At 47.7% G+C, this 17,881-nt stretch overlaps 1 protein-coding gene across 8 annotated transcripts in view; it reads right to left on the bottom strand.

Moving 5' to 3' along the window:
• VPS13B (vacuolar protein sorting 13 homolog B) overlaps positions 1–17,881 on the bottom strand; it is an 805,186-nt gene that overhangs the window by 11,116 nt on the left and 776,189 nt on the right. For all 8 annotated transcript variants that reach the window (XM_070383027.1, XM_070383026.1, XM_070383030.1 and 5 more), the window contains 4 exons: positions 15,270–15,388; positions 10,179–10,984; positions 6,071–6,247; positions 3,869–4,039 (listed from right to left, as the gene is read on the bottom strand). In XM_070383027.1, coding sequence (XP_070239128.1) covers positions 3,869–4,039; positions 6,071–6,247; positions 10,179–10,984; positions 15,270–15,388 — 1,273 coding nt within the window. The remainder of the gene's footprint in view (positions 1–3,868; positions 4,040–6,070; positions 6,248–10,178; positions 10,985–15,269; positions 15,389–17,881) is intronic.

Here is a 17,881-nt window from a genome sequence, read left to right as displayed (position 1 = left end):
CAAAACTTGTCTGCTGGGCATCAGGCCATGGAGGGCAGCCATGTGGAGCTGGCTGTGATGTGACGAGGTGAAGCAGGGAGGGGAGGGGGCTTCCAGGGACCCTTCCTGTGCCGGCCAGCCTGGCTTCGCTTTCTCCTTTTCTTTTATTGCCGTGCTGCGTGGCCTGTGGATCTTAGTTCCCCAACCAAGGATCAAACTCATGCCCTCACGTGGGAGGGACATGCAGAGGCCTAACCACCGGACCACCAGGGAAGTCCCAGCCGTGCTTCCTTTCCTGCCCTTCCTTTGGTGGAAGAGGGGGGCTTGCTCTGTGGAGCAAGGAAACGAAAAGGCTCTCCTCACCTCTTCTGTGACTCGCTCAGCTTTAGGCTTGGTCACTATTGATGTTCTGCCCGTGTGGCTGTTCCAGTGCTGCCGTGTTGCATGTTGTAATTTTATTTTGGGCTTTTTTGTTTTTAATCACGATGGTGGAGGCACAGGCTGTGACACCGCTCCAAAGCTCACCGTTCCACGGACAAACAAGCCCCACAGAGTGTACTGGGTATCCCAGCTTGAGGCTCGCTTGTTTTTGACCAGAACAGATCAGCAAACTGAGAAGGAAGCATGCTCGTTGTTCTGAAACTCCCTTCTAATTGGAACGCAGGGTGCTGATGGCTGAGGGCGGCACCAGGGGGACCGCGGGCCAGCACCTTCTGGGCGCCCACGTCCTGACTTACCTGGTGGAGGTGTTGTGGCCGGGATTCTGAACGTCATCCCGAGAGTGGCCATGGAGATGGGGCGTGGCTGCTGGGAAATCCAGCAACTAACTCTTAAGTCAGAGAAGGGAGTTCTGACAGCCTGCCTTTGGTATTCATGAGAGAGAAGTCCCATCTGGGAGGTAACGTGCCCGGTAAGTGCCACATGGAGATCACATCTCCTCTCAGCAGGCTCCAGGCTGAGGTAGAAAGTGGGGCTGTCCGGGGAACAGAGCTGCTAAGTGTGGGCAATCCTGCACTTAGAGTTGACGCCAACTCTGCAGGCTGGACAGTTCTTCCAAAAGCCACTGCTTTCTGAAAACAGTTGTAGACCTCCTCCAGGAGCTTTGGTGGCATCCCTCTCTGCGCCATCATTTCCTTGCTGACCCGGGGCGATGGGCCTGGCCAGGCAGCTATAGATGTCCTTGGATTTTTCAAGAGCCTCATAACACTCCACAGTGTCCTCATGAGGGCTGAGCTGAGTCAAGAAGGCCCATCAAACTCATAAACATTTGGGGGAAATGTGTTTTTCCTACTCTGCAACTTTCAGTTGTTCAGTCTCCCCACATCCTGATTGTTTCCAGGCGTGGAGCCCTTCAGGGTGGGTGACATGTGGAAAGACCCAGGCTCTTGTCCCTTCTGGATGCACGACCTGGGCAAGTCAACTAACTTCATCCACATCTAGGGTTTGAAGACCAGACAAGATGACTCATGTGGAAGTGCTCTGACAACCCTGAATTGTTAAATATATTTTTACTAACTAGGTCATTTATATTTACGTCATGTATGAAGTGTTATTTAAACATATTTTTACTAACTAGGTCATTTATAAAGGAAGAAACTGAGGAACTAGGTTTTTTATTTCACTAAGCGTGGCTATTATATATAAACAGCTCTAACTTCAGCTGGGCACTTACTGGCATGCAGCGGTTTTATACACCATTTCTGGGGATGTATTACATGGCGACAAATCCATTCTAGCCTCCCTTTTTTCTTCCTGCCATACATCAAGGACCAGACGTTTTGAGATGACCCAGTGATCATGTGGGATACAGTTATTGAACTCTTTCAAGAAAGGAAGCTGGTTGGGTCAACCTTAGTCTGAGGAGCACAGAAATGGACACACTGCTCATGGTGTGTTGCTGGGAGCGGAGCTCCTGGGGGCCCAGGGTCAGAGCACTGCTGGCAGGCGCAACCAGATTCACATCATTCCTGGAACTCCTAGGTTTGCGGAAATTAACTTTAGATTCTGAAAGACTCCATGAGCCTACTGCAATTTCCATAGACAGCCTAAATGATTCCCTTGCATGGAGGAGTGTGTACAAAACATGATGACTATAGCAAAGTTCAAAGGTTTGGGATTATTTATCCTGGTTAATAATAGGAGCCATGCTCCAAAGGGTGACGTCACAAAGGCAGAATCACAGCTCCCCACATAAGTGATTTCTACCACCCCGCACAGTCTCAGACAGTGGAAAACAGGGAGTGGGTGTGGGCATCTCTGGGTGGGAAGAGCCCAGATCAGCCAAGATGGAAACAGCCACATGCCAGCCAGCTCAGGTCTCCTCTGCTGAGTGCCTCCGTCCAAGATCCTGGACAGTGGGGAGGAAGCACTCCTGCCCACAGCAGAGGGCATGCAAGGTCACAATTCTTAGCAGAAAGAGGTCCCACGGTTGCCAGATAATGACCCAAGGCCTCCACGGTAACCTCACAGTCACTTCCTATGGTTACAGCAACCGGACTAAAGCTAAAGCCAAGACGCCCCAGCCACTGGTCAGATGGGTCTCTTTGCTGAAGAGGTCTGGTCTCTGGTCTCGATGGAACCAGACGGCCCTTCTCGTTCCCCTGCTACCATAACATAATGAAGGTGCTGCTGACCAAGCACGGACGCTGCATCTGGCACGCAAGGGACCACCACTACTTCTAGTAACGGCAGTGTCATTTCCAGCACGAATTTACAGAAGAGAAGCCCTGAGGTCACAAAGATAGGGACCTGGAACCCGAGCCTGGGGGTTGCTGACTCCTGAGGACCATGTCCCGCTCCTCCCCGCCCCCTACCTACACCAAAGCAGCCACGCCACCAGTGAGGGGTTCGCTCCTTAAGCAGCTGCTCCACCCCAGGTCCCCATTCCCACACGTTATCACCGGCCATGCCCCACATCCCTGCAGGTTCGTTAGGACTTAAACAATTTCTGGTAACTGCACCTGAACTTGAAACATCTCACTGCTTCCTGTCAGAGCCTCACTCAGCTGGCCGCTGTGAGAGGAGGCCTTGTGTACAGAACTGCAGCCTGGAGAGAGGGCAGGTCCTTTCAAGCTCATCGTTTCTGACCTTTGGTCTCCCTGCTTTGGGCCCCTTTGATCTCCCAGAGATGCAAACTCCTTCAGATGCTCAGCGGGCAGGCGGCCAAGCAACACAGTTTTAAATTCCTTTGCAAACAAATAAACAGAAGATACCCTTGAAAATCCTGCTCTGCAAAATTTCAGCTCTGAAGCTTCCTTTTTTTATAGATTTTTTTTTTTTTCCCAGAGCAACTTGTTTTTCAAACGTTTGTAATATTTGGAAATACCCAGAGCAGTCTTCCCCTCTCCGTGTACCACTTGGCTGCTGGACAAATGGCAATTACTCGGAAAAATAAAAGGAAAGAGTGGGCTCCTCACTGAAGTTTACATGACATTTGCGCATGGCTCAAGTGTTTCTCAAACAAAAGCAGGCGATTCGATTGCTGATTGCTCTATCTGAGGAGGAGAGGGGGTAAGGCTTCAGGAGGCTGGCCGGTTACTCCCTTGGGCAAGCAGGCAGCTGTGGGCTGACATTCTCCAGTTGACGCCCTGGAGCGGGACCCTCCCGGGAGAATGACGCCTTAGGGATGCCACGAGGGAGCAGAGAGGAGGCGCGGGAGAGGCGACTCCCACTAGCGCGCGGAAGGGCGGGGCCCAGGCCCCAGGATGGCCCTGAGCAGCCACACCAGGATCGTGGGGACCAGGCTGCGGGCCTCTTCTCAGCCTCAGCTTTGTCTGCAGGAAAACGGAAGGGCCACACCACCCCTGGTTCCGGCCGGGGGTGGGTACCTGGCCCCGCCAGGGCTGTGAGCAGACGCCTGAGCGCCTCTGCCACCTCCCCCGCCCCTTACCGAGCAGACTGATGCCCAGCCGGGACAGGCCCTGCCGGAGCCCCTCGCCCAGGCTCTCTGGGAGCTGCCGCCGCCACTCTTCCTGCCGGTTGTAGTGCTCCTCGTCCAGCGACAGCCGGTCCATGTTCCGGGCCAGGCTCGTGGCCAGGTTGGTGATGGACGTGAGGGTACCTGAGGACACAGAGGCACGTGGGTTTGGGGTCCTGGTCACATGGATGCCGGCCCCAGGGGAGGGGTCCCCGGAGCGCTGCGGGCGAGCGGAGTCCACAGCGGCCTTCTGGACTCGCCTGTGGAGAGTGAGGGCGGCTCCCCCCTGGGCAGGGTGAGGCCTCGGCCTTCGGAAAATGAGGTGAAGGTGAACACTTGCTGAGGAAAGATGATACACTCAGTCCTAACAGAGGATAGGATTAGACCCTCCCTCACCAGAAAAATGCCTGCAGTCTCACACAGAGCTATCATGCGCTCATCTGACCGCCAGGGCTTGGCTTCAATAGTTAGTTTTGAAGTCCTCAGGGAGGCCCAGTTTTTTGAAGGTTGCAATTTGCCGGCTCTCATTTGAAAGGGTAAGGTTATGTTGCTGAATTTTAAACAGATTGTAAAGGAATGTTTCCACTTTAGAAGTAAGATCTATTCTTCCCCATTACTCTAGTCATAGTAAAGGAAGACACTCAACTTTATCATTTGACAGTCAGGAAATAATTATTATGCCACAGAGAATATGTGTAATTTTTATATTCAGGGTGTGAGCTGGGAAAAAAAAAAAAAAGTGAAGACAATAAAGAGAGTAAGGCATGTGAAAGCCAGGATTCTATCTGGTTTTCCCAAGAAAGGCTATTTCTGCATCTTGCTCAAGACAGTCATAATCCCCTCCAGCAAGTCTGCATAGGTCTCAGTGAGCAAAACTGAAAGACATTAATGGACATATCCTGAAGCTAACGAATTAGTTCATCTGTTATTGGATGTCTAGGTTCAAGAAGAAATGGAAGATGTTTTTGCAGCTGCATCTTTACCAGTCATCTGAAAAGAAAAAAAAAAAATCCATGTACACACACACACACACATACACACACAGACAAACCAAACAGATTTTGCTAAGAGGAAAGAACAAGTGTAAAAAAAATTCAGTGAGTCACTACGCTAAAATTACCACTGGAGTTCGATTTAGCAGGTGTTGGTTGTCTTATTTTAAAATAAAAACAACAGAACCACAAAGATTCAAGTGTCAGGAGTGAGAAATCTGCAGTGACTCACCCTTGGGTTCCTGCGGCTCAGCTCACAGGCCTCCCGGATGACCAGGGGCCCCCGGGGGAGTGGCCCTGTCACTGTCCATGGAATTTGGTTTATTGCTCTTGCTGTTCTCTTGCCAGTCCCCCTCTATGGATCATGGGTTCTTGTATTTCAAGCTCAAGTCTTGTTTGAAGCCTTCTAGAGACTTCTATAACCTGACCACTCATAAGAGAGTTGCAGTACTGTTGACTGTAAAAGGTCTTTTACCGGGCGGAGGGAGAAGGCCTTTGCCCTGTTTCCCCTGCCTCCCACTGAGAAGAAACGGGGACTCAGATGGACCTTGTTAGTTCCTGAGTCACTGCCAACTTGACCAAAATATGGGCAAACAAACACGGATGAAAGGGAAGCACGCTGCTTCCCGAGGTGGGGGGTGGGGGTGGCCGACTGCAGTTTGGCTCCTGTGCCCGATGACGCGTCCTGGCCACAAGGTGGCGCTGTGTACGTGGCGAGCCGGGGGAAAGCTGGCCCGCTCACCTCCCCACCGGCTTCCACTGTCAAAATGTATCCTGCTCCTTAAGAAAGTTATGACAACTGTATCTACATTAAAAAATATATGTATATGATGAGGCAACACAGTGTAGGATTTCTGATGTTTAGCAGAAGTCCTAAACACCTTTAATATTTCTGCATTTATCACATGGAATAACAGTCGAGCCAATCCTTGTTTTCCCAATGGGAGGTTTCAAATTCTGAAGTTTCTGAAACATTTTCACACAACTACAGGCAAGCAGTGATCTGTTTAAAACATAAGACATTATATATGGGCTTTGTTACAAATCCAACATCTCACTGCCAGCTAACAAGCCAAACAAAGCTAGAGGCAATGTTAATTCATGGAGAACGTTTAAGACGTTCTCTAAAAAGACAGGGAAGTAATGAAAATCAGGCCTCATTACCAGGAACCTGAAGAGCTACCTTTGGAAATGTGCTTCACAAACGATGTAGTCCCTCTGGAAACCCCGCTCACGAAGGCTCCCGGGCCTCGGGTCAGCCCCTCGTACGGAAGCCTGAAGAAGTCGGCGATGCCGTTCCCGATGCTTCGCACCAGACTCGCCGGGCTGCCAAGGATTTCCAGGGATCCAACCACCCAGCCTGCGAGGGAGACCAGAGAGAAGGGGTGACTGAAACCTTAAATGCAGCACTTTCAACATTTGGGAAAAGTGACCCATTTTCCCTGCAATTCATTTTTCACACTAGAATTGAGAATGTAATAAGCTCCTCTGGAGCAAAATATGGGAAATAACTCATTCACTGTGAATTCATAAATGGCAAACTTTCATACTTTATAAATCAAAGTGATCCTTTTGGCAGCCTCACAAATAGCTTTAATATGACTTCCCTGCCTCCCGTATTCCTGCTAAAAGGGACCCGTGTGCAGGGGGATGACGCTCCCGCCCCCTCCAAGTCAAGGCGGCCCCTGGGGCAGCAGGTGTCCGCAGGCCGGGGGTTCTCCTTAAAGCTCCTTGGTGCAGCGAGGGGCCGGGACGCGGAGGAGGCCAGATGCTAAATGGGGTGCTGCAAAGGGGACGCGCAGCTCTGACAGGGACGGAGGAGTTATTTTTAGTCTTTCCCAATCCCACCAAGCTGAGCGCTTCCCTTTGGAGTGGAGCTGGAGCCAGAGAAATGTCTCCTCTTCCAGCCCAGCTTCAGTTGTGTAAACTCTAGTGACAGGGACATACTGATTAGCTTAGCGAGAGGGGCGTGTTCCCTGAGGGTCCCAGGCGGGGAGCTTGGGATCTGGTTTCCTATTTGAGCTGGGGCTTGCCAGGAGCCGGCCTGCTTGGCTGCCTGACTGCCGAGCGTTCGGCCCCGTGGGAACGTGGCTGAGTGTGGACCCCGGAGCGGCTCCCCGTCTTCGCTCCTGGGTGGGGGCTTGGGGCTCTCACTCAGAGGATGCAAGAGGCAGGCAAAGGCTGGGGGCTCAGGAGAGTACGAGTCCAAACACAGTGTCTTTGGGAAACATGCTGACCTCCCCAGCCCAGGGCTGAGAGGGCTTCAAGGGGAGGCTGTGGGGGGCAGGACCCAAGTGGGAGCCGATCCCATGTCCTCTGAGGCAGGTCCCGGGAGGCCAGGCCTGGGACAGAGACCACCCGCCCCCCCCAGTCAAGTCATCAACCCCAAAGGGTCCCCAAGCCCAGCCCTTTGGAGAGGAACATCCTTACATGTTGGGCCCCCTTCTCTCCTCTGGAACATTAGAAGACAACATCAGGGTTTAGGTGAAAAGAGGGAATTATTTCCAGAAGATGAGGATTATAAATGGAGGGGCCTCTGGGTGGCCAGGCATTCACCTCACTTACTTTGCCCAGCCACTCTGCAAGCCTTAGTACCTGCCTTCACGTAATTTCAGATTTAGCTAAGGACTAAGCCTCTCCCTGGCCGAAGGGACCGTGCCAGGCTCAGGGGACAGAGCCTCATGGGATGTCGTGTTGCCCTGTCACCAGTGTCTTGAGAGCGGGCGGGACGAGGAGGGGACTGTGGCTCAATTCTCCCCATCTCCCTGCTGCTTAGACACACGTGGGAGGGCTTCAAGGCCAGGCTTACCCAATTCCAAAGCCCACCCTCCCTCTTCCTGCGAGCCCGGGCCTAACTGAGTAGGCAGGCTACCATGGAAGGTTGTGGAATGTTCTCCCTCAGAGGGCCTTCTCCGGATGTAAAGAAACAACAGATTTCCTTTAGCCTGGAGGAGTTGGAAGGTTCACTTGGAGGCAACAGATTGGACTCGAAACAACTGCCCTTTTCTCCAAAGCTTCCATACAGAGATGAAGAAAGGAGAGTTAGCTACTGCCAAGCAGAGAGCACGCACTGTCCGATGGGCCTGGTCAGGCCGGCGCAGAGGGGCACAGGGCGCATGGCAGGCAGCCAGCCCCACCTTCCAGCCCACAGCCCGGCCACATGAAGGTGAGGCGGACAGTCCTGGGTCGGGCCACTGCAGATGGGGAGTCTAGGTATGGACCAGAGCTACTTCTCAAGGCCCCTGAGAAGGCCAGAAAAGGACCAAACCACCCAAAGGCATTCTGCCTTTAATTATTTCTCTCCAAAAGCAAACATATCGTTTTGCTTACTGGGTTTGGAGATTTTATTGAAAAAAGGTAACTGGCTGCCCATAGAGCCAAGCCTTGGAAATAGAGAGGGAGCCCGGGAAATTAGAGAGTCCACACAGTCTCCTTCAAATAGGGTCAGTGGTCACTCATTTCTAATCACTTTATTGTACTTCCCCAGAAATGAGGTCAGGGTACTTCAGCCATTTAATCAAGTCCCATGGGTGAACCCTGACCCAAGTGAGACAAGTGAGGCAACCTGCCCACTCCCAGGCCAGCCCTTCCTTTCCCAAGAAGGCCAGTACATTCTCTCTGAGATGCTTCTACCCAGGGGAAACCTCCTACCCTCTTCCCATTCCCACTGCTTTCCTCCAGATAATCTTCAGACTGTCTGTAAGGCCTTTAGTGACAGAACTCCCAACAGGCCTAAAAACTTGGCTCTCTAGTGTAGAATTTGTTTCAGCATATAATGAGACTGGGACAGCAGCTTGGAGAACTTTTAGGTAGATTACCAAAAAATCCAAACAATGTTCCTGTGAAAGCTCATGAAAAATGAAAGAGAGGTCACTTTTAGCACAGAGGCTGCAGGACGTGGTTCCCTGGTGGTGGTCACAGCTGGAGTTTCCCTGCCAGCTCACTACTCTGACGGGTGCTCCCACACCTTCGCCCAAGGCGATGACCGGGTAGTCGGGAAGCTTACTCCTTCCTAAGCTCCAGACCAGAGCTCAGTAACCTACCTGCCTGCTTCTCATGGGAAAAGCAAAAACTGCCTGAAAGAGTAAAGCTTTTCATATACCTATTAAATTTGAAATGGTAGCTGCTTGTTTTAAAATAATTTCTTAGCAAGAGGGAAGTCTTTTCTTCCTTGTGGTACAGGCTATGAGAACAAGTTTCAGGGCAGGGACCTCCTCTGATCTGGCCATGCAGAGTTCTGGGTAGCTAAGGATTTTGTTCCGGAGAAAATATAATCTTACCAGTATGGCAACAACATGGGTCGGCTGGTCACTGCTACAATGTTGTCTTATCTGGGAATGCACTCACCAAGGACAATGTTACCACGTTCTGTCCTGCGTTAGTTTTAGAAAGTAAGACCTCCCTGCGCTTTACCAGAAGGGACTGCGAGACCAGCTCCGGTTGGTTGGTGTTGGTCGCCTGGAGTTCATAGCAACGTGAGGAGCCCGATTATCAGACTGAAACCGGAGAGTTTCAGGCGTGAGTGAATTTAGGTCAGGAAGGTGAGCTCTGACGCCCATTACCATAGGGAATCTGGAGACAACCTGGTCTCCAAAACCACCTTCAGCTCACAGTACTCCCCACACCACACTCTGTACACACAGCCAAACACCCCCCGCGGACTCTTCCCGCTCAGGTCTGTGGAGAGGCTGAGACACCTACAGCCTTCTCTTTGCCATCTGTCTAGACAGGCAAGGCTGCACTGGGTAGGTAGAAGGCTCTTTATGCATCTGACGAGCACACAAATCCTCTGAATTTCTCACCTAGAGCTATTCATGGGCCGTAATGAAGAAAGTTAACAGCCCAGAACTACATTTCTTTTAGGCCCAGAGGCTGAGAGGGCCTGGGCTGGTTTTCCTGGCTGCACTAGCTCCCTGATATAGAGCCTTGTGTCTTTAAGGAGCCGAAAAGGCACTTGCTAAATGGGAATCAAAATTCTGTTACATAACAGCAAATTTAACGGCTGCTACTGCTTAAGGGTTCATTAAGCGCCACTCTAAATTCAGGGTACTTCACACACTTCCATTGTTTTCTTGTCAGAAATCTTAAAACCCATTTTACGGGTGAGGAAACTGAGATGTGGGAGGTTCAGTAACTTGCCCCCGCCTCACAGCCCGCAGTGGCAGGGTCTGCATTCCAGTCACTGCTGTCCAACTGCCCCTCACCCTCCCATGCCACTTCCCTGTGTCTTGGAGTCAGGACCACCCTGAAGCCTTTCTTTCTCGCTCAGGCTCCCTCTGCTGTGTCCTCACCTGCTCTGAAGAGGGCCCCTGCGGCGTAGTGCATGGCCAGGGCGTGGACGAGCTGCCTGGCCGTGGTGAAGATGGGGCCTCTTTCAAACACTGAGAAGGAGAGCGGAGTGTGGTCAGAGGCGATGTACAGCTTGAGGGACGCGTGGATGCTGACGAGGAGGTTCACGGGCTGTATCACCAGCTTCTGCAGCTTCACGGGATGCACCAAGGCCCGGGCGTGCTGCCTCACCTGCGCGGGCAGCACCTGTCTGCCGCCTGCGAGAGCTGTGGGCTGAGCGCCCGGGCTGCTGCTGGGCAGGTAGGTCTCAAACAGAGTTTTGATGTAGTAGACAAACGTGTCTTCCACATATAACCGGGCAGGTTTCAATTCAAAACTGAACTCGTTCACATCAAACAGGACGTCCTTGCCTTCGGTTAACGTGAGGCAGAGTTTGATAAAGCAGTTTTTCTTGTATTCTTCCAAATCTTCGCTGGATACGAGGAGACTCTGCATCTTGGAGCACTGAGGAGATTCTGTTTTCTCCCCCTGGCAGACCAAGACAGCGAAGTGGAAACTGGACTTGTTGTACAGCTGGTTGTCCAGCTGCAGGTCCCCGCAGCAGACCTCCACGGAGTAGACGTGAAAGGGGGCGGCGGCCATCTCTTCCCCAGGGAGGTGACCAGCCACGGGGGCCATCTGGAGGAAAACGTGGTCCAGTGTGAGTCTCAGAAGCTCGGATGACGCTCTGTGGTGAGTGAGGTCATCAAACACCGCCAGGCTCAACTGAGTGATGAACATTTTAAATGTCACGATCTTCTCCAGAGTTCTGGAGGAGAAACGGAAGAGAACATGAGCATTTCTCCTCCAATTTTCTTTTCTTTTCCTCCCTCCCTCCCTTCCTTAATGTCTTAGTAGATTTGCAATGACAGAGCCTTCTTAGAAACCTCCTGATGTCCCATCAGATTCTCATAAGAAACAAATTAAGAACTGAACTTCCAGTACATTGTGTCTGGACAGAGCCAGGCACACTCCAACAGCACTGGGAGATGTTCCCAAAGGGACCATTACAAGCTCTCGTCATGCTGCTCTATCCTGTTCCCCTCATCAACACCGGATTTTTATTCCCAAATCCTCTGAGTTCTTTGTGCACTAATTCTGTTGTGATCATCACGAGGCGAAAGGTCATGATAAAATAACCAAGGTGCCTTATATTGGGAAAAGTAAGAGCAAGCAAGAGAAAACTTCCCATGAACCTCCCAGCACGGCCCAGCAACCAGCATGGGCTGTGCGCGTGCTCTGCTCTCCCTGTCACGTTTAGAGCTGAGCAGACCCTGCTACTCCACTAACCCCTCTGTCCTGAGCTAAGCCATCATGCTCTCACCCCCTTCAAAGTCACTGCTCTAGCAATTCACTCCCTCCTACACCATTTCTTCTTCCTTACCAGCAGCTTAAAAACATGCTATTATTTCTCTTATCTTAAAAAATCCCTCTCATTAACTAACTCCTCCTCTAGCTACCCTTTTCCTGATCCCCTTCACATAAACACCCCAAAGCACATACACCTTGTCTCCTGTTCCTCACTTTCCATTTTCTCTTAGCCTTGCTCCAGGCAGGCTCTGTCCCACCTCCTCTACCAGAGCAACTCCCATTAGGGACCCCAAGGGACTTCCTTGTTGCTAAATTGAACAATGAGCTTGAAGTCTGTGACTCACGCCCGTACTATGGCATTCAAGTGGCTAACTCCCTCCTTCTGGAAATCCTTTCTTGGCCCGTCTGCTCTCAGCTCTTGTATGTCTCGTCACTCATCACCTATGGGACTCCCTCCTCTTAAAGGGCAGGTGCCCAAGCTTCAGCCCCGGGCCCTCTTCTCTCCCCATCTCCACTCACTCCCCTTGGAGGGCTTCATCTGGGCCCGCGGTTTGGCATCTATATGCTGATGACTTCTACAGTCACACATTCAGCCTAGAACTCCCTGTGAGCGCAGATCTTGCATTTCTAACTGCCCATCCACACAGGAGTCTCTTACAGGTCTCAGACGTCTCCAGGGTCATGTGTGTGGTCATACTCATGATCTTACCCCCAAACCCACACAACAATTGTTCTCATCTTAGTTTATGATGATTACATCCTACCAGTTGCTCAGACCAAAACTTTGAGAGTTCTTGATGCCTCTATTTTCAACCCACATCCAATGCATCAGGGAAAATTCCATTGGTTTCTTCTTAAACTGCATTGTGAATCTAACCATTTCTTACCACTTTCCCTGTAGTGTAGCCTAAGCCTCTAGTGTGAATAACTGTAATAGTCACCTAACTAGTCTCCTTGCTTCCTCCTTTACTTCTCTATGCTGCTACTGCTGCTGAGTTGCTTCAGTCGTGTCCGACCCTGTGCGACCCCAAAGACGGCAGCCCACCAGACGCCCCTGTCCCTGGGATTCTCCAGGCAAGAACTCTGGAGTGGGTTGCCATTTCCTTCGCCAATGCATGAAAGTGAAAAGTGAAAGTGAAATCACTCAGTCGTGTCTGACTCTTAGGGACCCCATGGACTGCAGCCTACCAGGCTCCTCCATCCATGGGATTTTCCAGGCAAGAGTGCTGGAGTGGGGTGCCATTACTTCTCTATAGTTTACTTCAAAAGCATAGGGAACTATATTCAATATTCTGTGACAAACCATAATGGAAAACAACGTGAAAAAGAATGTATGTGAAATATATATATATATATATATATACTATACTTCAATAAAATTAAAAGAAAAGGAGCCATGGTCTTCTAAAAATTTATGTCAAATCAGGTAACTTCTCCGTTCAAACAGATCCAATGACTTCCTCATTTCACTCAGAAGAAAACGAAGCCTTGTGCAACCTGTGCCCTCCTTCCAGCCATCCCCTGCCTGGCCCTGGGCCCTGGTTCCTCCTAGCTCACCCACTGCACTTGGCCCGCCCTGGCCTAGTCCCTGCTCCTCCAATATGCCCGTGCACTGCTTCCGACTTCTGAACTGGCTGTGCCCTTTGTCTGGAGAGTTCTCCCCAGATAATCATATTACTAACCCGCGCTGGGTGCTTTCAAGTCTTTGCTTAAATGTCAGCTTCTTGGTGAGGCTTACCTATACCAGTTTTTCAAAACTATCCTCTTTCTGTTCCTATAGCTGGGTAATTCCTGGTCCCAACCAGGCTTTGCTTTTATTGCTACAGAACTCCAATCTTCCACTAAACCATAAAATTTCCTTTTTTATTATGTTCATTCTGTCCTCCCATTGCACACCTATGAGAATCTGATCTCCTCGGGAACAGGGACTTGGGACTGTTAGGTCACAGGTAAGAATAGCACTGGCATCCAGTAAGCATTTGAGAAATACTTGCTGAACAAATGAATTAAGGAAATACCAGTAAATACTTAGGTCTTATTTCTGTCACTGAATGCATGGATTGTTGCTACTGCACAAGCAATGCCCTACTAATGCCCTATATAAAACATTCCTGAGCTGTGTGGGCTTGAAATCCTGGCTTATGCAATTCAAAATTTAGTCTTTGGTTTTATTACGCTATTAATTTGTTTTTACAAATTCTTCTGGTCAAAGGAAACCATCTACCCAACCTATTTGCAATATTATAAATTCAAATTAATCATACTATGGCAAGGTCCAAATTAATGAGTTCTTAACCATATATGAAAAGCAAGGAATTTAGAAAAAAAAAGGGCTTAAACAAATGTATAAAAGTTGATGACAGTATTTTATATTTTAAATTAAAATTTAAATAAATTAACTTTGATTATAAAATATGTTCTTATATAAAATTAATAAATAGAAAATCATTAAATAATCACTTATAACTGTACATCTATTAACAACTTTGATTCTTTTCTTTCCAGTGTTATTTCTAGGAATGTTTTCTGTATGTATGAGAATGTGTGTGCATGTATGTACGTAAGTGTGAATATGTGTGTGTGTACATAACTAGGATATATTTGTATATTCGAATTTATATTCCATTTGCTTTATTTTAGATTCATTACAAGTATTTTTCTATCCCACTAAAACCCTATAATGGTATATTCTGTGGATACACCATTTTTTGTACAACTGTGTATCATCTATTTCCCTGCTGACAGGATCTGTACTCTGAATATTTTGCCATTATAATTAGCAATGTGATAAAATCTCTCTGTATATCTTTGCCTACTTCTCTAATTACTGCTTTAACTCTTAAGCTCTTAAAACTCTTAAAAGCAGAATTTCCAAGCCAAAGGGATTTTAAAGCTCTTAATACATATTACTAAAGTGCTTTCTAGAAAATAGTAACAATTTACGCTTTTAGTAGGACTGTATATGACGGAAATGTGTGTTTTCGTCACTCAGTCATGTCTGACTCTTTGCAACCCCATGGACTGTAGCTCACCAGGCTCCTCTGTCCATGAAATTCTCCAGGCAAGAAGATTGGAGTGGGTTGCCATTCCCTTCTCCAGGTATACGATGGAACATCATTGTTAATTCAATATGTAATGTCTCATTTAAAGTTTGCATTTCTTTGGTTATTTGTGTTTCCACTTCCCAGAATTTTCCGGTTGTGTTTTTTACCATAATTTAATTTTTGGAAGGAGGGACAATCTTCATATTATTCCTACAGAGTTATATGAATTCTTTTAAGTTAAGGATATTAACTCTGGTTCATATTTACAAAACCTGATGGCAACATTCAGGTCAAAGCGGGGGAAATGTGGCTCTAAGAGGCGACTTTACTTTCGCTGTAGCTCTAATTGATAAGTCTAATTACTGATTACTAGGTGGTCATGTGGATAGAGAGGCATTAATCTGTATTTCATGCTAACGATAATGTATAATTCTAAGATGCATGTCTCAGTTTATAAATCAGTTTGTTAAGCTTACCAGAGAAGAATTGGAAAGCGTATCCATGGAAGATGATATATTGCTTCTTCTTATGGGTGTAACTAAATGCTAATAACCATATCCTTATGGATTACAGAATAATTAATCAAAAGCTTTATACACACACATATATATATGGATAACAAAAAATGGTGAATAGTAGATTTACAACTGTTTAATGTGACACTTACCCTGCTGCTACTTGGATACTAGTTAAGCCTACCTGTTGGTATTAGTTACGACAGGCCCAGCTTTTCCTTCTGGGGCCACGTTGATGAAGACTGTGCCACAGTGATGGATGGTGTCCACGTACACATAGCCAAAGCCAGTCAGAAACACAACCTGTGAAAAGAACATTCAAAATCAGGTTGGGAAGCAATACAAAACACTGCTGAAAAGGCTTCAAATGTCTTCAGTTCTGACTCAATACTGCAAACACTTGCTGGTTATATTTCTTTATATCCATGTATATAGGCTATTCAGGTGACTTGAAAAAAAATCAAATCCAGATTTTCAATATCCAGCTGTAAGGTTCATAGGAAAAAAATGATGGATGACAGGGCATGAGTGTCTTCATTCTCTGCTTCTCTGAAATTGGCAAATAACTCTGCATGGGCTGGAGACTAGCCATGGACCAACTTTATGTGCGCATGTGAATCTCTGTGGGGGAAAAAAATCCCTGAATTGAAATGAGATGTGCAAAAACCTTTCAGGCTTTTGAGTTTTGACTAAGCGATCATAATGATGCCCTTCTGTGCTGGGGACACAAAAACATACCTGAAAACCCACCAACAAGACACGCTATAATCTCCTCAAGGTCCCTCGCATAAGTTGGAACAAGAATGTCAGGTAACTTCATTTGCTTGGAGTAAAAATTGATTTTTCTTCCATGAGGAGGTGGACTTAGACCTAAAAAAAAGTTCTATCTCAGAAGTCAGGTGCCAGGCTAGCAGAACAGATGTCCTTTCAGCATTAAATACCGATGTTGCTTAAATGGATAAATATTTGAAAACAGAACTATTTGAAAAATAACTCCAAGAACATCGTGTTCACAGCCAGCATTACCTGAGGGTAAGGGCAAGAACCTCCTCATGTTTGGGAACATTGATGCTGACGATGTGTATTATCAATTCAGTCCATGCCTGGGCCCTTTTTATTATTAGAACAGCAAATAAAAAGAAGACTGAAAATTCCTGGATGAAGGAACAAAGCTAGGTGTCTGCTTGGCATGGGATGAATGTGTTCTAATTTTGACCAAATGAAGAGGTACCTGAAAGAATGTACACAGAACCACAAGAGTCTCTGATTCTCACCCTTGGATGTGACTTCAAGGTCACTGGGCTTCTTTCTTATACAATGGCTCCTCCTTCAGAAATCCTGATCGTCTTCAATATCCAGGGCATCTGGAGGTCATCTCTGCCTCCACCTGTTTTCATCTCCTGCTCCGCTGACTCCTGCAATAGCCTTCTTTCTTATTCTACGGCTACTGCTCTAGCTCAGACCCTTGTCTGCTCCTCAGCACCATCTGTGCAGAGAAAGCACTGTTTCTCTATGCAAATCCTTTCCAAATCCTGTATATCTCTGCACATACAGGGTGTTGTTACTCAGTCACAAGGTTGAATCCGACACTCTTTGTGATCCCATGGACTGTAGCAAGCCAGGTTCCTGTGTTCTCCACTATCTCCTGGAGTTTACTCAAATTCATGTCCATTGAGTCGGTGATTCTATCTCACCATCTCCTCCTCTGCAGCCCTCTTCTCCTCTTGCCTTCAATCTTTCCCAGCATTAGGGTCTTTTCCAGTGAGTCAATTTTTACATCAGATGACCAAAGTATTGGAGCTTCAGCTTCAGCATCAGTCCTTCCAATGAATATTCAGGGTTGATTTCCTTTAGGATTGACTTTTTCAATCTCCTTGCAGTCCAAGGGACTCTCAAGAGTCTTCTCCAGCACCACAGTTTGAAAGCATCAATTGTGTGGCTCTCAGCCTTCTTTATGGGCCAACTCTCACATCCATACATGACTACTAGAAAAACTATAGCTTTGAAAAGCTATACTGGAAAAACTATTGTCAGCAAAGTGATGTCTCTACTTTTTAATACACTGTCTATGTTTGTCATAGCTCCTTCCAAGGAGCAAGTGTCTTAATTTCATGGTTGCAGTTGTTCACTATCCACAGTGATTTTGGAGACCAAGAAAATAAAATCTGTCACTGCTTCCACATTTCCTCTTTCTATTTGGCATGAAGTAATGGGACCACCTGCAATGTGGGAGACCCAGGTTTGATCCCTGGGTTGGGAAGATCCCCTGGAGAAGAGAATGGCTACCCACTCCAGTATTCTTGCCTGGAGAATTCCATGGACAGAGGAGCCTGGCGAGCTACAGTCCAAAGAGTCAGATAGACTGAGCAACTAACACTTTGACTTTTCACAGTGGGACTGGATGCCATGATCTTAGTTTTTAATGTTGAGTTTCAAGCCAGCTCTTTTACCCTCCTCTTTCACCTTCATCAGGGACACCCTATTCAAGGAAGATATTCTCTGTTTTTTCTGTTCTTTTCCTCAGATTGATACCTATAGCTACATTCCAAAAGCAGATTAACTATACTTCTGTTTCATCACTAATCTTATTGTTTGTATTACTGTCACCGGTTTTTATCATAGACTCAATCACTAGATTGTCAACTTTTTGAGGGCAGGAGTGGAGTCAGTTTGTATTCTCTATGGACATGTTTCCCAAATGGATCATTTTGCAAAAACATCTGTTTCAAAAGACCGTATCCTGAATTTGCCCTTTCTGTTCCAAGATAAGAACTGAACTTGCCTATGATAAAATGT

Source organism: Bos mutus, chromosome 14, assembly GCF_027580195.1.
Source record: "Bos mutus isolate GX-2022 chromosome 14, NWIPB_WYAK_1.1, whole genome shotgun sequence".
NCBI classification, from domain to species: domain Eukaryota; kingdom Metazoa; phylum Chordata; class Mammalia; order Artiodactyla; family Bovidae; genus Bos; species Bos mutus.
Note: the sequence above shows the minus strand (reverse complement) of the source record. Positions and strands in the feature narration are given on the sequence as shown.